The sequence below is a fragment of the Danio rerio genome, chromosome 20 (genome assembly GCF_052040795.2).
Source record: "Danio rerio strain M-AB ecotype USA chromosome 20, GRCz13ab, whole genome shotgun sequence".
Taxonomy (NCBI): Eukaryota; Metazoa; Chordata; class Actinopteri; order Cypriniformes; family Danionidae; genus Danio; species Danio rerio.
Window position 1 is genome coordinate 43608157 of NC_141040.1, and position 22384 is coordinate 43630540.

The 22384-nt window shown below is 34.3% G+C and overlaps 3 protein-coding genes across 8 annotated transcripts; 1 reads left to right on the forward strand and 2 right to left on the reverse strand.

The window, feature by feature from the left end:
* Positions 1–1558: 1558 nt before the first annotated feature.
* On the reverse strand, positions 1559–13085 carry ccl38.1 (chemokine (C-C motif) ligand 38, duplicate 1). 2 transcript variants are annotated; one of them, XM_087297879.1, is made up of 4 exons: positions 11466–13085; positions 2561–3782; positions 1989–2100; positions 1559–1900 (listed from the first exon to the last, which is right to left on the reverse strand). In XM_087297879.1, exons 2-4 carry the CDS (start codon positions 2628–2630, stop codon positions 1771–1773), a joined length of 312 nt encoding a protein of 103 aa, XP_087154005.1. In that variant the 5' UTR covers positions 2631–3782; positions 11466–13085; the 3' UTR covers positions 1559–1770.
* LOC147839421 (uncharacterized) lies at positions 3978–10916 on the forward strand. Of its 5 annotated transcripts, XM_087298546.1 has the most exons (11): positions 3978–4042; positions 4486–4564; positions 5039–5142; positions 5256–5396; positions 5642–5787; positions 5985–6121; positions 6438–6531; positions 6715–7050; positions 7199–7385; positions 7475–7602; positions 8118–10916. In XM_087298546.1, exons 3-11 carry the CDS (start codon positions 5061–5063, stop codon positions 8436–8438), a joined length of 1572 nt encoding a protein of 523 aa, XP_087154672.1. In that variant the 5' UTR covers positions 3978–4042; positions 4486–4564; positions 5039–5060; the 3' UTR covers positions 8439–10916. The 5 variants fall into 5 exon arrangements, with proteins under 5 accessions (XP_087154672.1, XP_087154671.1, XP_087154674.1 ...); XM_087298545.1 differs by lacking the exon at positions 4486–4564; XM_087298548.1 differs by lacking the exon at positions 3978–4042 and having other exon boundaries at positions 4463–4564.
* Positions 13086–15425: 2340 nt separating the features above from the next.
* Positions 15426–22217, reverse strand: ccdc25 (coiled-coil domain containing 25). The gene is given in 9 exon segments (NM_200388.1): positions 15426–15902; positions 15993–16038; positions 18058–18260; positions 20741–20844; positions 21286–21361; positions 21448–21499; positions 21643–21682; positions 21773–21820; positions 22065–22217. Coding segments are annotated over 9 exon segments (624 nt in total). The 5' UTR covers positions 22090–22217; the 3' UTR covers positions 15426–15872.
* Between the last annotated feature and the right edge of the window lie 167 nt (positions 22218–22384).

Consider the following 22384-nt stretch of genomic DNA (forward strand, 5'->3'; position numbering starts at 1 on the left):
AGACTAGGTGAATTGGACTAAATTGTTTGTAGTGTATGAGTGGGAATGAGTGTGTATGGTTGTTTCATATGGGTTGCAGCTGGAAGGGCATCTTCTGCGTAAAACATGTGCTGGATAAGTTGACGGTTCATTCCGCTGTGGTGACCCCTAGATTAATAAAAGGACTAAGCCGAACAGCTCACTACACTGTAAAAAAGGCTGTGTTCCACACCATTTCTTCATGATATCCTAACACAATTCAATAAAGTTAAGTGGGTTGAACATGAAAGAATTAAGTTGTCTCCTAAAAAACTTCAAGAATTGAGTTGTTTCAGCTCATTTTAAATAAGTAGTTTGAACAAGCAGTCAAAATATTTCTTGAGTGTATGACCACTCTTGTAATTTGCTTAAACCTTTTCTAGTGTTTAGAATTACAGATGGGCCAATTCATTTCTACTACATAAAAATCTGACTTGATATAAAAGTGAATTCAAAACATTGTTAGCAATAAAATGTGATGGCATGATTCAGTCATTTTGACTCTGTGTAAATCAAAGTTGCTTTAATTAGTGACTCGCTTTGTAAACGTGTCTCTGAAAAGGTTTGTGTTGTAATAGTGCAGCGCACTGGCCTGAAAAGGATGTGACTGAATCTTTCCTATAAACAGAAGAGAAACATCCCGCCAGTGAAGGACATCTGAGGTGGCAGCCCAAGGTCAGATTTTCCATCTCAGCCTTGGTCAGGAGACGCCGCCTTCACAGAGTAAATCCTTTTTTTATGTGTCTGTTTGTATTGCAACAAGTGCTCGCTCTTTAGGAGGAAGTGGTCTGTCAGTACAGTTAAGACAGAGTCAATTTCTTTCTTTCTTTTTTGGATAATATTAAAAATCTGTAGCCATTGATATACATAATAGGAAATAAAAATGCTATGGAAGTCAATGGTTTCTGGCCTCCAACATGATCTTTACGAATGCCACAGCCATCACCCTACAGCCCAATACTGGTTGCTAACTGAAGCTAAGCAGGTCTGTGCCTAATCAGTATCTGGATGAGAGACCACATGGGAAAACTTGGTTGTTCTTGGAAGAGGTGTTAGTAAGGCCAGCAACATCACTGGTGCTCAACCTGTAGCCTGAGTCCTAATACCCCAGTATTAGGGAGGTTATTGTCAGTGAGCACAGTCTTTATGAGATGTTTAACAGAGGTCCTGAGTCATTGTTGTCATTAAACATCCTACTGCACTTTACCGTAGAGTAGGGCATAATCCTGGTTTCCTGACCAAATTCCCTTCATTGGGCATTATTCATTATGGCCTCTTAATCATCCCCATACACTGGCTATGGGGTGTGTGAGAGATCTGCATAGTTAACTATTAAATATTTTCTGCATAGTTAACTATTAAAGATTAATATTAAGTACATTATTCGCTGTATCAATGTTCCTGTTGGCATTATTATCGCAAACACTGCAAAATCATTTAATTAGTTAACTCAATATTTGCTAATATAGTATTAAAAGTAAAACTGTTAACATTATTTAATGCACTAAACTAACACAAAAAAAACAGACCAAAATCCAAATGTTCTGCCTGTTGTTTATTTTCATATAGTTATGTAACAATACAGACAGATTCACATTACAGTTCTAGCATGAATATAATTTGCAAAAATATATAGATATACAATAATCAAAGCAGAGTGACAGTATAGTCAGGTGCTTATAAAAGTAAAGCTTAAACACAGATGAGAAACGATTCAGTGCAATATTCAGAAAAAAGAAGAGCGTTCTCATCTTAGGGGCTGTCCACAGAGCCAGCCTTTGTCATCTGCTTCATGTTTTGATTGTCCACCATCTTCATCAGTCTCTGAACCCATTTCTCAGTTGGATTAGAGCAGATTTTCCTTTGAGCCCTTGTAACGAAACTGCATTTTCAAAAGAAAAGATTTTTCATTATTTCACAAAACCAAATCACAACCCTTTAAATGTAAAGAAACTGTCAAAAATACTTACATAACACCATTCTTGTTGCACTGAAAATGCGTAGTATAATAACTCTCAACCTGCTTTACTGGAATTCTTGCATTGGAAAAAGAAAAGCAGCACTTTTCAAGAGCCTGTGCCCCTGCAGAAAAATAAATGTAAAACTTTTGTAAATATACCTGCAAGTTAATGTATAAAATACATTTTCTATAACAAATATACATAAATTTTGCATTTTCAAAGGAAAAGATTTTTCATTATTTCACAAAACAAAACAAAAAAATGTAATATATTACAGAAAAATTTAAATAAAAAAGTACTAGTGTTAAAACCATATCACAATACTTTAAATTGATAGAAACTGTCAAAAAATACTTGTATAACACCATTCATGTTGCACAGAAGATTTGTAGTATGATAACTCTCAACCTGCTGTACTGGAAGTCTTGCATTGGAAAAGGAAAAGCAGCACTTACCTTGGGACCCTGCAGAAAAAGAAATCAGTTCCTAATACAAATCAATCTATGAAATACATTTTTAGGAAAAAGAGTACATAGTCTATTGCTTGCTTACAAAAAAAGCAGAAATAAAAAAGGACGTACATTCACTTCCAACAACTGAGCAGAAAGCGACAAGCACCAGAGAGGCGATGAAGATGCAGGACCTCCTCATGTTTAGGTTTGTTGTCAGTCGATAAGCAGATCTTGACGCACTGTTGGCTTTATCGATGGCTGACTGACTGAAGAAACTCACCTCACTGATACGGTCTGCTTAATAAAAGGACTAATCTGTACTTTTTTTTCCACAAACTATAGGTTCCATCCAATAAGGAACAAGTGACATCACACACATAGGGGGGAAACTGTGGTGGCCTGCAGGGTTAGAGCTTCCTGTTGTATCCTTCCTCAATTCTGCGAATTTAGACTAAAACGGGAAAGCTAAGGAAATGAACTTATTTGAGTTTGTCATATTTGTCTCTCATCATTAATTAATGGAAAAATGTCTTTAAACTGTGGCGATCTGAAAGTGTTTAGTTCTGCACACAGTGAGTAAATGCTGATATTAACTGTGTTCAGATCACACTGAGTTCTTACCACATAAATGATGATTTATCATGACTTGGAATTACGATTGTGATCCATTTAACCACAGACATATTAAAAAGAGCATTTATACTGAGTAATGTTTTAGAACTGCTCTTTCTGAATAGTTACTTTAATCGTTAGTTTTAAGTAATTATTTTTAGAAGTTCTATAGTTATACGCTCCATGTACTTACTACACCAATTCTGGGTATATTATGCACTAAACCAACTGCTGGGCTATTTTTTTTATTAAATGTATAGGACCAAATGTAACCCAATGTTTGGTTTTAAATAACCCAGCATTTCTTAGTGTGTTTAGAAATTACAATGAATCATATATAATTAAATGAAACTAACCCTTGATCCATAGTAGTTATGAACTATAAATACAAAATGATCTTCCTTGACCTTCGCTTAAACTTTCCATCATATTTTTAAAATGATATTCCCTTATGCCTTTTTCACATATATCTAATCTTTGCTTATCTGCTAGTTACTACATCAATGTCATTTACAGGTGCACTTAGTAATAGAGAAACATAATTTCTGCTATTCATAAATATGTCTTTATTGGACTGAACAATAGTTATATCAGGGCAATATGTCTGTGCAGATTGATAAATTTCAGTTATACACAGCTTACACTTCCTGACAAAAGTCTTGTTGTCGATTCCAGTTGTAAGAGCAACAAAAAATAACTTGACTTAGTTCTGTATTGATTATAAACTATTACTTCTCACCTACACAGCAAATTTACCGGTGTTGATTTACTGGTGTTACAACAAAGTGTTAAAATAAAGTGTTGCGTCAACGCTATACAGATTGAGTTAAACACCAAAAGCGTCAGTTTCGATTAAGAGTTGGTGTCATTTTATATCGTTGCAAAGGCAACTCCTTAAGCGTTAACCAGGCCACACCTCCATGAACGTGCAGACGTCCTTTTGATTCAACCAGACCACATGCAGACGCCATTTCAAATGCTGCAAGTGGAAGAAAGTTGGTAAGTCTAATATATAAATCTTATTATACAGATTCATTGTGTAAATTAAATAATATGTTTTTGTATCTTAGTTTAATCATTTTTTTTCATAACGATCAGTATATCAAGCGTTACACAGCCAAATAATTCAGACGTGATTTTTATTAAGTTAGCCTATATCAGCAATTTTATGAATGATGTAAAGCCACCATAACGCTTATATTAATATTATTATATTATAATTCTCGCACACGGCGATTGATTTATTTATTTTATTTACCGTATGCACATGTCTGGACATAAGCACAGTGTAGTTAGGCTCGCGCGCTAAGACCGCCGTCCATTTTAGCAGGTAACGTTATTCAAGGTGAACTATCGCGTGTGGATTTCTTGTAGTGTTCAACAAGTAAATGTGCACATTTCAAAGACAGCGGCTGAACTACTATAACTTGTTTTAATCCAAGGTACATGCTTGGGTTCCTGCTGAATGGTGGCCGACTGACCGTGGATCGGTGAGAGTTTTCGCTGTTAAAAAGTACCGTGGTAAGTTTTTAATGCTGCAACGAAAGTCAGTGATTGCTCACTTCGGTGATAGAACGCACGTTGTGGAATATAAACACACAGTTCAAGACTTCAGATGAATAAAACGACTAATCTACATTATCGACAAAAACTGTTGTCAGATATTTTAATGTAAGGGCATAATCTTACGCGAATGTAAGAGATTGCAATAACAAGGTTTAGCCGTCAAGGCGCTATAGCTTAAGACATTACAGCTGCCAGGAAACAATAGAAGAAGACAGCGCGCGTAACGGTAGTCAGAATGAGTCCAAAACAGACGATAATACATTCATAAAACTCCCTCCAATATATCATTGTCGTGTAAGTGTGCTGCAAAACAACGAACGTTAACTTTAAGTTGTCTTTATTTATAGAAAAATTATTTATTCTTACAATTTATAGTCCAATTATATTACATAAACCAAATATAATGTGTTTATTTCTCTCCACACCAAGAGCTTCACCAGAGGTCAAGACAATGCTTGTCAAAGCACAATATCGAAACCAAAAGAAGTTCATAAAAATCCCAGAGGCTTGCTTTGATTTATTTTTAGCAGAGGGTGAGTGGTATTAAAAATAATATATATTTATTAAAAAAAAGTTTCTCTATCATACGTATCATTAAACGTGAATAAAGCATTTAACAATAATATTTATTTTCCCTCCTTTGCAGTGAAAGAGAAGTTTTCATTACCACAGGATCTTGTAATTACAGTTACAGATGAAACTGGTACAGAGGTGGACGAAGATGTGTTTCCTGATCTAATGAGCACCAGTGGACTGCTTCTTGTTATAAATGCTTTAAATGACAGTGGTGAGTGATAACAGTGGAGCTATTGAATGATGTAAGATGTGTCTAAGTGAATGCTGCCAATTTTCAGTACTTTACCATATTTTTAATGTCGGCAGTGTTGATGTGGGTAGAAATACAGTCCCATAATGTAAACTAGTATTGAGTGTTGTTTTTTTTTTTTTTTACAAGTACTTAGACCTGTCTTTTTATTTTGATCCAGTATTAAAAAACCTGTTGCCTGTTAACCCCAGTTTTAACATTAACAGGACCCTCCACACCTCAATCTTCAGCCAGCTTTGATACAGATACACTCTCTTTAACTTCAAAAAGCAGTGAGGACAGTGACTGGTTTAGTCCAAAACGCTTTAGAAAGGATGAGGATGAGGCTTCACAAAACTCACAGGCCAGAGATGTGAGTGCAAGTACACAATTTGGGGGGTTTACTTGCAGTATCATAACCATAAGCTTTACATAATCAGTTCCATTAATTTATGTATTATGTGTATAGTACTGACCTTTTCCAGATCAGGATTGAATTTAAATGGCATTTTCAATATTCCTGCATTTCTACCTTTATAATAGGATGTTAATGCTAATTTCTTTTTATAGTTGATCAAACAAATTCTAGAGACAAGACCAGGTGGAGCAAATGTGCAGAGGGAGTATGAAGATACGGGGACAATTACTGATGAGACAAGAAAAGTTATGGTGAACATTCTAGTAGCCCACATGATGGAGACAGAAGGGTAATTATGAAAAACAATGTTGTTTTTTTATGGTTATAGCAGTATACAATAGTCAACATTTGAAATGAATCAAAATCTTTTATCAAAGTTTTAAATCTATTGTACTACACCCATTCTTGTCAAAGGACAATTTTGAAAAACATTATTTGATACACATCAAATGTTGACTACTATATAAATTATAAATTGTATAGTGTGAAGTTGAGTGCTAGAAATGTAATAGTGCTAATCTTTTAAACATTTAATTGAACAAATTTTAATAACATTTGTTAATTCTCATCAATGTTAAGTAACATTGAGTACTCCTGTTCTTCAGGAGAGTTCCACACCGCCTTACCAAACAGAAGTATGGTTTGGGAATTATCACCTTGTTTCCCTCACTCAGAGATCCCCAAGGGAGGACTGGATATGTAAGTTCTTGTCTGTCGTCAGAAGATCATTATATATATATATATATATATATATATATATATATATATATATATATATATATATATATATATATATTAATATATATATTAATGGAGTGTTAAATGTTGAATCTGAATTTGTGTCATTTTGAATTTATTAATTTTTGAATTTATTAATGTCAGGAACATTTTTATGATGGCCAGAAAAACTCTGGATTCTTGTCGTGGCGACTCAAAACCGTACAAAGGGGGACAAAACCTTCTGGAAATAAAGATGATCCTAAAACAGAGGAAAAGGGGGGTCCTTTGCTTGACCGACAGCTGTGTCACCCTGAAGATCAGCTGGACAGTGATCAAAGTCTAGAGGCCATCTCTCTGATGAATCACACAAGCGACCGTGAGGTCATCATGCAGAAGATGAGGGCAACATTCAAATACAGACAACGTCTTGTGCGTGATCCAGAGAAATCCACCACTATTCTCTCTGTTTTTCCTCGATTTCTGGATACGAAAGGATTGGTATGAATTGTCTTTTTAAATATATTTTATTTATAAATATAAAAAAATTTAATTGAAATGTTAGTTTCACAGATGTGGTGAAATAGTGACCATCACATTTAGCTTGTAATATTTTATAGTAATGGAATGTTTTCTTCTGATTTCTCAGATTCTCCAGGACTTTACACTCCTGTTCGGGTCAGAAACGGCTTCCAGACTCTTGGAAAGGTGGCCAACAGTTTTCAAGTCAAAGATTATCAAGCTAGCAGAAACCTTGACATCCACTCCACTGCTGAAAAGATTGCTGTCATCTGCCAAACAGAACAAAGAAAGCAGCGAGGCAGAGGATTTCCCAGGTACAGATGTAACTGATGTAATGGTGCAGTGAAAATCTTTTGAATGTTATTTTACTGTCTATGTTTAACTTTTTACTTGTCTTTTTCAGAGTGGGACAGTGACATATCATCCTTTCTTCTACTTCTGCATTTTTTGTCGCCCCAAGTTTCTGGAAGAAAGAAAATCCAGAAGATGAGCATCTCACAGGCAATTGACCATCTGGTGGTTTTTCAAAAGGTAGGTAACTGGTGATGATACAAGAGCTGTAGACATTATACCTTCAATTAATGCATTAACTTCTCCAGTTGATAATACACTATGAGATAAGTGTAATATGAAGTGCTTGATTTATCAAATTTTCTAAACCTAAACTGGAATTAAGCTTGTTGGCGCTTGTATCATTTTCTGTGTCTTTTGATCTTAGTGTTCAATTGAGCTAAACAGACTCAAACTATGACTGTAAGATGCACATATTGCCAGTAAAGCCGGTTCTATAATCAGTTCTAAATCTGAAACATCAGGGTTATATGTTCTGTTTATTAAGTAACCTCTAGGGATTTCATTTCTTTGTTTTATTCGGACTTAACCTGTGAGAGCCTCAGAGATTTACAACTGATCACAGAATTGCTTCCCTGACAAAATGACACATTTAAGTCACTGCTTTTGCAATATTGCAAAATCAATTTAATGTTGACTTTGTAGTCATAATGTTAACTGATAATGCTTAATTTGCCTTTTTTTTCCTCAATCAGGCATGCCGGAGTATTCAGGAACACCTCGAGACAGAAGACAATCGTCAACCTTACATTCTTGCCATAGGAAGCAGCAAGGAAGCCATCAGTCAGTTCTTCATTGTGCTTGACAAAAAGCTCATCCCATGTCAAGAATCCTCTTCACTAGCGGCAATCGATGAACTGTTCAAGGTCCATTTTGTGTTCAGTATCAGTTATGATCCTCCACTTAAAGGTTTGTTCACATTTCTCCAGACCACAGTGTACAGAATTGATGTTGGCAGCACAAGTGAAACCCCAAGGGTGAAGGAGCTCAGAGCTAAATTACTGAATGATGTTTAGATGCTACATCTGTAAATCACTGTTTGCTACAACTGTAAAATTAATTCGGCACCTTAAACTTGTTCATAGTTTGTATCCTGGCAAGAAGTTTGAGTTGGTTTGTGCTCAGGATGGTTGCTTCCTACAATTTAAAAGTTATGCAGGGTTTAAAAAACATTTAACCAGATTTCATTTTAGGGGTGTGGCATCAAGCAGTGGTAACATATCTATTCAAAATCAGCATGCTCCAAATCCTGACGAAGCACTTGTGTCTGACACAGAGCAAATGACAGATAATGATGCTCAAGTGGTTGAATGTTCTTCTCTTTCAAGGGATAGTTCAAGGGAAATGTGTGCATCCATAATTGCCAAATTGCAGGCTAATGGTGTTGCAAACAATTTAATTTTGTCTGTTATTGAAAGCATGGAGGATTTTGTTAATGATTTCCATACTAACTTAAGGGAGAGCATTTTAAATGTTGTGCCTGTTGGTAGCACAACTAGAAGTTCAGTTGAAGAGGTTTTTAATAATTTTCATAATTCATTCTCAGATTTTAATACAGACACTAAATGGAGAAAATATTTCAGCAAGAAATGGGGAGTTGTTGAACCCACTGAAATTCACTTGGGAGTCAGGTACGATTCAAGAAGAAATACGACCTCTGGAATGTATGAACAAACAACAGTTAATGACACCTTTATTTACATCCCTCTGCTCAAAACTCTGGAGTTCATTTTTAGAAATGAGGAAGTATGTAAACTGATTCAAGAACAAAGGCAAAGTGACATGTATAGAGAATTTTGTGATGGGCAGTATTACAAAAGGCATCCATTGTACTCCATCTGTAATAATGCACTTCAGATCCAAATTTACTATGATGATTTTGAAACAGCTAATCCATTAGGATCTAAACAAGGAATCCATAAACTTGGCTGTATATATTTTGTGCTTCGTAACCTACCATCACATGTAAATTCATCCTTGATGAACATACATCTAATTTCTTTATTTCATTCTGAAGATGGAAAAAAGTATGGCATGGACAAAATACTTGGCCCATTGATTGATGATGTTAAAGTTCTTGAGCAGAAGGGAATGAAGGTGTCTTTTTCTGAGGAGCCCATTTTTGGTACAATTGCTCAAATTACTGGCGATAACCTGGGTCTAAACGGTATTCTTGGTTATGTTGAATCTTTTTCTGCAAAACATTACTGCAGATTGTGCCTTACTGACAAGGTGTTAGCACAGGAAGTATTTAGCGAGGATGATCCAAGGGTGATTTTGCGCAACCGAAACCAAAATGAGAAGCATTACAAGTATCTTGCTGACAACCCTAATGAAAACTCCTGTTATGGTATTAAAAGAAATTCTATACTCAACACCTTGACTTACTTTAATGTATCTGAGAACTTTGTGCTGGACATTATGCATGATATTCTGGAGGGAGTGGCACAGTATGAAGTAAAACTGCTTTTTGAATATATGAGTTGCGGTCTAATACTTTGTGATTCCATTCCTCAAAGACTGTATGCCTTCAACTATGGTTTTTTGGACCGAAATAACCGCCCAACCAAGGTCAACCTTCAGCACCCAGGAAACAGTATTGGACTTAATGCAAGTCAGACATTGTGTCTCATCAGGAACATCCCTCTCATATTTGGAGATGTAGTTCCAGAGGGAGATAAGCACTGGCATTTGATGTTGCTGCTCTTGCAAATTGTTGACATTGTGTTTTCTCATTGCATTTCTGAAGGAATGATCATATTTTTGAAGCATCTGATAGTGGAGCACCATCGGTTGTTCAAAGACTTGTATCCTTCTAGAAATCTGATTCCGAAGCATCACCTTATGATTCACTACCCTGAATGCATCAGGCAAATTGGCCCATTGATTCATGTATGGACGATGAGGTACGAAGCAAAACACAGGTTTTTTAAGAAAAATTTAAAAAACTTCAAAAACCTCACCAAATCGCTTGCAAAAAAACACCAGCTGGCAATAGCCTATTACTGGGAATCCTGTACATCGAGGGGTATTGAATCTGGTCCTGTTTCAAATGAGTTGTTGTCTGATCTTGAAAAGTGTGATTTTATTTCAGAGCAACTCAACATTGATCTCTCTAGTGAAGTTACAATCACTCCTTGGGTAAAGTGTCATGGTACGGAGTATCGAAAAAATCTTGTTGTTTGCTTAGATTTGGTTGAGGATGTACCAGTCTTTGGAAAGATTGTTCAAATTTTGATCAAGGATGGAGTTTATTTTTTGGTCTCATGTATGGAATCAGAGTTTGTTGAACATCTCCATGCTTTCAGGGTTTTTGCACAAGAGCACAGCCTTGTTCTCAAAAAAACAGAACAATTGTTTTACTACAAGCCATTTGATTTGCAAATGACATATGGCAATGACAGTTCATTTTATATTGTTTTGGACTGTTACTTGTAAAGTAATTTTATTGGTGGCTTGGTGTTCCATGTTGGAATAAAATTTTGAAAGAGTAATGTAGTAAGATGTGTTTTCTTCACAGTGAATTTATTATTTTTAAATAAAAAAATTTAGAAGCCTTAATATAGTTATCCATAAAAAAGTAACATTTCTTAAATAGTACTGTCAACATTTAAGTAATGTAATATTTGATTCCTATAAGCTTGAATAGATTGTGATTTATTTATTATTTATTTTTTGAACAGTGTTCACTCCTGAACAGTGTAGGATTTTAACTCTGTCAGAGTTTGCAACAAAGTTCCTCCTAGCTCTGTAGCAGTGTTGTTGTTATCTGCGTTGGTGTTAATACTTCACTCTTATAGTGTTAATATTTTGACACTGTGTTGGTGTTAAAAGAGGCAACACTGTAGAAGTGTTGTTGTTATTATCTGCATTGGTGTTAATACTTCACTCTTATAGTGTTAATAATTTGACACTGTTTTGGTGTTAAAGAGGCAACACTTTTGAAAGTGTTGAATTAACACTTTGCGGGTGGTTCCCATATATACACTTTTAAAGTGTTGAAATTAACTCTATTGGTGTTAATTTCCGGATTTCAAATTTACTGTGTATAAAGCTTTAAATAATCTAACTCCTGTTTATCTAACCAACCTTCTGTCTCACTACAATCCAACCCGCTCTTTAAAACTCAGGGCTTCTGGTAGTACCTAGAATAGCAAAGCCGAGTGAAAGAGGTCAAGCCTTCTCATTTATGGCTCCTAAACTCTGGAACAGCCTTCCTGATAATGTCTGTTGCTCAGACACAGTCTCTCAGTTCAAAACCTGATTAAAGACCTACCTTTTTAGTAAAAAGCATACACACAATGCATCACATAACGGTATGATGCAAGAACATGCTCCACGCAGGGGAGCTGGCTTGATAACCACCTGTAGGACACACTCCTCTTGTCTTAATGCACCAGACATTGTATTTGAAACTCCCATATGCTTTTCGTGTTTGTTTCTATTTTTTTAGATAACTGCTATTTTAATTTATAACACTCTATTTTTGCATCTCATTTAAATACACTGAACAGCAGCTACGCTAATAATTTTCTATATTCTCTATTTCCCCATGGGAATACTCATTCCGAGGTCCCTAGAGCACAGGTGTCAAACTCAGTTCCAAAAGGGCCGCAGCTCTGCACAGTTTAGTTCCAATTAAACACACCTGATCAAACTAATTGAGTCCTTCAGGCTTGTTTGAAACCTACAGGTAAGTGTGTTGGAGCAGGGTTGGAACTAAACTGTGCAGGGCTTCGGCCCTCCAGGAATTGAGTTTGACACCCCTGCCCTAGAGACTATGCAGCGCTGTTGATGCAATCTAAGACCTGTGAAGAGATGATCCCAAGGTATCCATAATCCTAAACCAGGCCAAATCCCGAGCTGATGTTGTGGTGGTCATAGAGGAATGGAGTGCATGAGACTGATTCCTGAAAGACCACCGTGACAGACTAGTCCCAGCATTGATCTTGTGGGCCAGCCTGACCTGCCACCGGTGCCCTAGTCACACCTGCAGCTTCTCCAGCCTCCGGCGCCTAGACTGCAGCTCCACACAGGAAATTTGGCCAGAAGACTAATGGTTGTGCCCAACTGAGCCTGATTTCTCTCAAGTATTTTTCCCTTCACTTCGTCAATTGGTGAAGTTTTTTTTTTTTTCTCGCCACTGTCACCACTGGCTTGCTCGGATTGGGACTTGTGGAGCTGCGCTTCAGTGGATTTGCTCTGCTGTTTTTGAACTTTCAGCAGTGAAACTTAAACCACACTGAACTGCAATAAACTGAACTTCAACTCTGAAATCTGGACATTACTAGAACTATGTTAAGCTGCTTTGACACAATCTACATTGTGAAAAGTGCTACATGAATAAACATGAATTGGATAGTTGATCATTTGGAAAAGTGGCAAAAGGTAGATTTAACCAATGAATCATCTGTTGAACTACATCTCAATCATTACAAATACTGCAGAAGATCTATTGTAGCCCACATTGATCCAATAGGGGGGTCCCCCACCTGGCCACACTTTATACCCTCTTGTTTTGCAGATTTTGTAGCCTTCTAAAACCCTTCTGACTAGGCGGTTAATTCTTCTGAGCTGGAAGATCCCTTTGCCCAGAGATACTAGATAAGCTGGCAGTTCATTCCGCTGTGGCGATCCCAGATTATAATAAAGAAACTATGCTGAAAAGAAAATAAATGAATGAATGAATAAATAAATGGAAGATCCCACACCCTTCTTCTCACACTTGTTGGATAAGAAATGTTATCTTTATAGAAAATTAGGTACTTTTTTCACCGACCAAGCACTATTTTCATTCAATTGGGGAACCCCTTCACAAACATGTCCAAACTCTTCAGCTTGCCTCTATTCTTTCTAATTGAGTTCCTGCCTCGACTCCCAGCTTTGTACTGGATACTAGTTGTGATCAGCACATTGTAGACCTGTATTTTTGGTATTTTTTTCCTAAATACTCTTCAGTGAATTTGCTTACATGTTTTTGTTATCCTTTATTTTGTTTTTGTTTTTTGTGATGTGTTTTACAATGTATAAATAAAACTTTTTTTAAAAAAAGGATTAATCCTTAAATAGAAGTGCAGATCCTTTCTACACTCAAAGAAATTGTTTGCTGCTTGTTCAAGTTACTTTCTTAAAATGAGCTGAAACAACACAATTCTTGAGGGTTTTCTGGGACAACCTAATTGTTTTATGTTCAATCCACTAAAATTTGTAATTTGTTAAACATTACTAAATTTAATTTGTTTGTTTGAAATCAACCTATATAAATTGTTTGCAACAATTTTGCAAAAATATATATTTTTTTTACAGTTTTTTCTTAATGAGTTATCACTGATTCATTATTAATGGTATTGATTTCTTAAATCAGTACTAATAATTTTGTAATATTTAATATTAATTTAAAATTCTTAAATATTAAATATCTTAAAAATCCCTGTATATATATATATATATATATATATATATATATATATATATATATATATATATATATATATATATATATATATATATATATACTGTTGGGCGAACTATCTCTTTAAATATTATAAAGTGTGATTAAGGGTAAATTGACAGTTTTCTTGCTAGAATATGGGAGATCACGGACATATTTCAAACTAAATGAACTTTATGATGTATTTAGAACGTAATTTTGACACATGCTACAAAATTCGTGGTACATATTTACGTTGGTAAAATAATCCCTAAAATATTATATTTATTGTATAAGTCCACTTGTTTCTGGTTGCACCTCTTTACTGACCATTGGTTGAAAAGAAATGAATGGCTATTCAGACATTTAATATTCGTAAATTAAATTTAGTCATGAGAACGAATTTAAAATAAATATATGCGGCAAAATACTGCCATCGTGTGGATATTATCGCCTTTTCCCAGTGCCATTGACTTGGTACAGAAAATTAGCTCTTATTTTAATTATCTTCAAGTAATATTGTAAATAAACAATTATCTTTTTTTTGCATGACATATTTGCGTCATATAATTCAATGATGCAAACACAGGTGATAAGCTAAAAATCTTTTTTAATGTTCTATAGAAATAAATTGCCACATTTTTGATGACTCATGTGAGAAGTTTAACAGCAAATCATTGTAGGAACTATCATTTGGATGAACTTTTTTATTTCAACAAATCGATTGAAGAGAATGTAAAGATTTTATTGAAAATTATATGATATTGTCTCAGTCCCTTTATATTTTTAACATTTACACATGGGACATTCTACCAGAAACGTACATTATCTGTCCCTGACATATAAACATCAATTCAGTGAATAAAAAATTTTTTCATCCTAAAAGAAATTCTCAAATGGTTGAAATGGTGAGTTGTTCTGTAAATTATTTGTCACTTGATTCTCAGATTTTTGTTCAAAAAACAATTGACAAATGTAGCTACAAACCCTGTCATTGTCCCCTTCCTTAGCCCGATTGAACCTACAGCTTTTTCTGTTATGCTAAAAACTGTTGATCAGAAATAGCTTGTAATAATAGAAATTTTGGGGGGAAAAATAATAAAAAAAACTTCAGAAATCGCACGTTTAGGTTAATATTATTCACATCAATTGATTAAAAACATTAAATTATAAATAAGTTCTACAAATAAATACTACAAACATGTAATACAAATACATTTACCTCCGTGTTTCTGTCAATTCTGTCACGTTTGCATCAAATTTAGCATTAAATGCGTGCAATCTTTAAAGGTATTATTTAAAAGTGAAATCATTTGATGGAGAATCTGAGAGTGATCAAGGATGCGTTCTGTTGTTGAATTGTATGATTTTATGCTGAATTTTGTGTGCTTTTTTTTTTGAAGACGACAAGCTTAAGTCAGACCCTGTCACGTTTCTTATAAGTGAAAATGTGCGTTTCTGGTAGAATGCCCCACATAATAATGTAATAATGCCCTCATCCAGCGGCCATGCTTATCCATGAATATCCCAGAGAGAAATATTAATATAATTTAAAAATTTCATAACAGAAATGAACTTAGAAAGTCGAAAGTTTATTCATTTTTGGACATCAAAAAAGATAAAGGTTTGACAATAAATGCTTTCACTCCAGACGGAACGGTATTGTTTAATAAGCACAAATACCCCAGATAAGTCTTTGCATAAATATCCATGAACATATCTCCAAAGTGAACATCTTTAATTCACAACAAAACTCCTTCACATACTGAATCAGCTAAATCCGGTGTAGAAGAGCAATCTATTTATTTTTAGAGTATTATTTTTTACATACTTTACACATTGCATGTGCATTTTAAAGGAATAACAAGCCAGCTGCTCTTGAACTGTCCTGGTGTTGTGCTTCCTTGGCACAAATGCGGTTTCTGATTAATCGCTCATTTATGATGCCCATGATGTCCTTTGGAGGCGCTGTGGGAAAAGATGCTGGTTTTTCATTGCAGCTCAATTCATTCCTTTAACTTTACATGAAATCATCAGAATCGTAGCCATCCTGCAGAGAAAACGATCATGTTATAACATAAAATATAAATGTGTGTGTTATGAATGCACTGCACAATATTAAGAATTCATGATAAATTACCTCATTTGTGGTCATGTTGTCACTCTTCATGAGCGATGTATAATTCCTATAGGAAAGTAGACATTACATGTTAAGGGCACTTAATGAGTATGTGTATGTGCTTGTAATTAGCAGGTTTCAAAAGAGCTGATGCTGGTGTATGAAGGATTTTTGTAGAGGAGCACAAAATACTGAGTCTATACACAGCGTTTCTGCAGGTTTCACCAAGTCAAATTTAAGACTTTTAAGACCATGAAGAACTCACTTTCAGACTTATAAAGGGCAAAACGCTGAGGTTTTTTTTAAATGGCTAGTGAATATGATTTTTATTCAAATTCTTGTATTAATTATTTATTTCTTGGCCACATGTAGATGGATTGTATGTTGTACAAATAGGATAGCTTTTCAAAAAATATTTTAGAAAAATTAATACCTGTTAAAAAAATGTCAAGACCCACAACACCATATTTAAATGAATTTAAGATTTTTTTAGGGCCTAAAACTATGTTTTTGAAATTTAAGACATTATAATACTTTTTAAGACCCTTGGACACCCTGATATAAAAAAAAAACACAAACTTGGAAAGCTAAAGTGCCATTTTAAAGGGCTAGTTCACCCAAAGGTTCTGTCAATGTTTACTCAACTTTATTACTCAAATTTATTATCCATTAAGTGGTTTTAAACCTGCTTGAGTTTCTTTCTTCTGTTGAACACAAAAAAAAGATATTTTGAAGAATGTTGGAAACCTGTAACAATTGACTTGTCCTACTATGGAAGTCAATGCTTAATGGTTTCTAACATTGTTCAAAAATTGTTCCTTTTGTGTTCAACATAAGAAAGAAACTCAATCAGGTTTAAAATCACTTGATGGACAGTAAATAGTGAAAGTTTCATTTTTTGGAAGAAATATCCCTTTAGGTAAAGCGTAAATGCTCACAAATGATTATGCAAATGAAATAATTTATTATAAAAATTCTTAAATTGATTTAGAAAATGCAAACTAAAAGTATTTCACTAATGTTGTGCATTTCTATTTTTTTATATTTGATTAGAGATTTAAAAAAAAATCTGATTAGAGATGTCAACCTTTTAAAGGCAAGGCAGTGTGTATTTCAAAATTAAAATCATAACTAAATAAAAATAATTAAATATATGTAAATAAAAAATGAAACTTAGCTCACCATTTATTCTCCTTCATGAGGTTTTAAACCTTTATGAGTTTATTTCCTCTGTTAAACACAAAAGAAGATATTCTGAAGAATGCTGGAAACCTGCAACCATTGACTCATTCTGCTATGGAAGTCAATGCCTAATGGTTTATATCATGGTTCAAAGATATCTTTTTTGTGTTCAACAGAGAAAAGAAACTCACAAAGGTTTTAAACCACTTGATGGAGAACAAATAGAGAGTAAATTATCATATTTGGGAAGAAATATACTTTTAAGTAAAGTATAAATGCTCTCAAATTGGTGTGCAAATGTTATAATTTATTATAAAGATTACTGAATTGATTTAGAAAATGCAAACCTAAAGTTTTTCCCAAATGGTGTGCATTTTCTTTTTTTAATAAATAAATATTTTAATTTAAAAATATCTGATTGGAGATGTCAACCTTTTAAATGCAGTGTGTATTTTAAAATTAAAATCAAAACTAAATAAAAATAATAAAATATATAAAGCATTTCACTAGTGGTCTAAACATTCAGAATGACAGCGTTTTCTTTGTTTAAAAGGATAGTTCACACAAAAATGAAAATTACCTCACCATTTATTCTCCCTCATAAGGTTTTAAACCGTTATGAGTTTCATTCCTCTGTTGCACACAAAAGAAGATATTTTGAAGAAAAGCTGAAAACCTGTAACCATTGACTTCCATAGTAGGAAAACAAATACAATGAAAGTCAATGGTTACAGGTTTTTTTGTTTTCTTCAAAATATCTTCTTGTGTTCGACAGAAGAATGAAACTCCAAATGGTTCAGAACAAGTGAATGGTGAGTTAATGATGACAGAATGTTCATTTTTGTCTACTATTTTGTTTCAACTATTAAATAGTAAATACATAAATCAACATTTTGTGCCTCACTTTAAATCTTCCATCTCTTTTTTCTTCTTCACTTCCTCCTTCTCCTTCTTCTTCTGCTCTTGTATTTGAGCCTTCTTCTCATTTCTTTCCTCTCTGTCTCGAGACTCTTTCTCAGCAGCAAGGTCTGGATACCGTTCCTCTTTTGTTTTCTCTAGTCTGTTGACGATTTCGTTGATTTTCTTTTCAACTGCTACAATTTTCACCTGTTGATCATTTAAAAGTACAACAATAATGCAGGAGAACATCAAAATCACAAACTTGGTTCAGACATTCAGTAAATTTTTGGAGCGGGGAAAGTAAGTATTGAACACGTCATGTTTTTCTCAGGGAATGCTATTTCTAAGGGAGCTGTTGACATTAGGGATGGGAAGATTAACCGATATGTATTGATACGCGGTCATGCGCGTGCACGATGCGAGTGCATCGGTTGAGCAGCAGAGGATGAATGAAATTTTGGAAGCAAATCGAGATGCATCGGTTTTTGCGAGATGCATCGGTTTTTCCGAGATACAGCTTATATTTTTAATATAGAATGTATTTTTTATTTATTAACAAGTGTTGTCAACCTGTTTTTGGCGCATAATTTAATCGACCTACATAAAGTATGCCTTAGCAACGGGCTTGCGGATGTGTACACTTACACTACAACTCAGTGTATCAGGTGTGCGGATGAAGCTAGTGGTGCGCCCTCAGAATGCGCGAGAAGCAAAACAAACATTTTATTCCCCACTGAGTTTTAAATCTAAAGTATGGCAACATTATGGATTTAAGGAAAGGACAGGACATGACAGGACAGATGCAATTTGTAAAATGTGCCGCGCATCTGTAAAATACACGAGCAGTACGACTAATCTGAAATCTCACTTAAAGCGGCGCCACGGTGTTGTTGTGGAAGCATCTTCCAGTGTTCCTGCATCCCCGGCTTTCGCACTGCTTCAACTGTAGCTACCAGCTCCAAAAGTGGTGAGAAAAGCATTGCAAGTTTTTTTTCCATGCGCAACAGTTTTGTGCGCTCTACGCCAATAACGGATGTTATTGCATTGCTCATCTGCAAAGATTTTCAGCCTAGTGTCACGGAGAACGAAGGTTTTGAACACATCCTCCTGTAAATTTTTTTTTTATTATAATAATAATAATATTAATAGTAATAATGATAAAAATGATGGGTGTCACGGTGGTCACAGTTTGACCACCTCACAGCAAGAAGATTGCTGGTTTGTTATATTTTTATTAGCCTGTTGTTTACAGTGACAGTGATGTTTCAAAGCAACATAACACTGCTAGTTCACGAGCTTAAGTTTTGAATAATCAGTGGCACAATATATCTTTGTAAAACTTGTTTTCATAGTTGAAAAGTTAAATCACAATTCTTGTTGTGCAATGCTAAACCTTTATGTTGAAAGAGTGCAAATATATATAATTTAATATACATTGCCCTTATACATTCTGTTTATCTTGAAAATACTTAAATAATATGTGCTATATGTTCTAAAATGGCTCTCTACTGTAAACTGACACTCTGGCTCTGAGAAAAGAGCCAGGTTGTAAAAAAAGTCTTGGTTTTACTTGGTTAATAAATAATCAAACTCATTTAATGGCACAGCATCCTCTTTCACATAATCTCATAAACTTGATCTAATTAGTTAGTGCTGAATTATCGCATTGTATCGTGGTATGGGTGTGAATCGTATCGTGTTGCATCGCAATATGTCACAAATGTATCGCCAATATATCGGATCGTATTCTTTGTATCGAGATGCGTATCGGATCGGCATTATAGCTTAGATGCCCAACCCTAGTTGACATGGAATTGAACCAGATTTTGGTAAAAACCCAAACAATACTAATATATAAAAGAAAAGAAAAAAGAAATCTGAAAATGAGTTTTGTGTAATAACAATGAAATGACACAAGAAGAAAATAGTGAACGACTAAAATGTATTTAATACTTTATATAAAAGGCTTTTTTGGTGATGGCAGCTTAAAGACGCCTCTCATATGGAGAACGAAGTCACATGAATTACTCAGGTGTAAGTTTTTTCACAGACTTCAACAGAGTGTAACAATCTTGATGTTTCTCTGGGTCTCGTCTATCAAATCTGAGCTTTATTTTGTGTTTTGTATTGAAGTCGAGTCAGGTGATTGGCTGGGCCATTCTACAGCTTGATTTTCTTTCTCTGAATGCATTTGAGAGTTTGCTTGGCTGTGTTTTGGATTATTGTCCTGCTGAAATGTCCATCCTGGTTTCATCTTCATCATCCTGGTAATGTAGATGTAGGACTGAAGCAGCGAATATTAATTTACAATGACAAAGAGCAGAGGGTTACTCAATAACTACTGAGAAATTTCAGTTGCTGTTTGGGCTTTCACTGCCTTTCTACACCTCCCTTTCTTCATGTGTTCAATACTTTTTCCCTGTGTCGTTTCATTTTATTACGCATTAGTTTGTAAACTAATTAGCTTAGTTTTCTTTGCATATATTGGTTTCTTTGGTTGTTATCAACATCTGGTGTAATTAATTAACAGCACCTTTAAAAAATATGTTTTCTGACAAAAATGGTGACGTGTTCAAAAAATATTTGCCCCGCTGTTTTTTCTGACACACTACTTTAAAATATGGATTGGAACTGTCTGCAGTGTGAATAAAATCATAGTGCAAAGTATTATCAAAACATAATCATACCTCTTTCTGCCGATGAAATCCTATCTGACCGATATCCATGTCTGCTGTTTTCTTCAGATTGCTCCATGGTGTGTAGACAATATTAATATTGTTCATTTTGCAGCCTGTAAAAATGTATTATATGCATGTATTATGACGCATTTTTGTTATATATATATATATATATATATATATATATATATATATATATATATATATATATATATATATATATAATAACTAAACATAACCATAATTTGTTATGCAAAATTCATAGTGCCAAACAAAAACTTTAAATAACTGTAAATGCATTTCAATACAACAGAAAAAGGAGCTTATTTTACAACAAGTCCACTTATTAATTACTTAAATGAAGAGTCTCGGTGAAAGAAGTATTAAGAATTTAACCTAAATATAAATATTGATACTGGAAAAAACTGAAGATCAAGAATTAATTGTTAATTCCTGGATAAATCATACACAGTGTTAAACATGAAACATAATAATGCATGAGAAGTGACAAAAGCTCTTTAGTTTACAAGCAATGTAAAAATGCAGTAAGTTACCTTGAATGCTGTTGTTTTTGACCAGCTGGACACAGTCGATCAGGACTTCCTTTGGAATGTCATCTATAGTTGTACCCTTTAACCGATGGCAATAACAATTGTGTAAATATACAATATTGTATAATACAACTGTTTTGTACCAACTTTCCCTTCTCAAAATACCTTAGGCATTCTTAGATATACATGAGCAGATGAGAGCTTGTCCACGTGAAACCTGGAATTCACAGAAACTTTTATTACATTTGAGCTGATACTTTAGAAAGAGAAAAATACGATAAATAATATTAAAAAAAATAATAATAGAGAATAATATTTTTATTATTTTAATAATACAAATAAAATAACATTTCTTCTCACCAGATATCTTCTGGCCATCCATATTTGATGAGATCTTCGTCTGTCGGAAAACAATATATTTATCAATGGCCTGACAGGAACACGATGAGTGTGCTTTTAAAATAATATTTATGATAAAATAAGCACTTACTTTCATATTTATCTTTGCCCATGTAGATAGTATGGGGCGGTGAGACAACTGTAAAAGATAAGCAAACAATGTTTACACTTAGTATTCTTGCTGATCACAAACTGAACACAACATTATTCAAAATATAAATATACTTTATGCAACTATTTTATAATCTTTAATAAATTGCTATGCATTACTGCACTTACTTTAATAAGTTACATTACTAATATACTTCATTTTCACACTGTCTTTGTTGACAGCATAAACACTGCATTGCCTGAGCAAAACATGAAGTCAGTTCACTACTCACCGGCGCTTGTAAAGTAAAACACCATTCTGCCAAAAGACAAAACCTTTAAAAGGTCTCACTTTATATATATATATATATATTTAACAAAACACTGAACACATTAGAGGTAAATAATCTGTATCAGTGGCACATGTCGTGTACCATCCATTCCGACCACAACGAAGGGCTGCAATGAGTTGGTGATTCGCGATTCGCAAATGAATTGTTCAAGTGAGTCGGATATTCTTGTAAACTAGTGGAATCTATGCCAAACCATGAAGTCTTTCATTTACACCTGTTAATTTTGAGATTTTGGTCTTTTTTTCTTTTTTTTTTTTTTG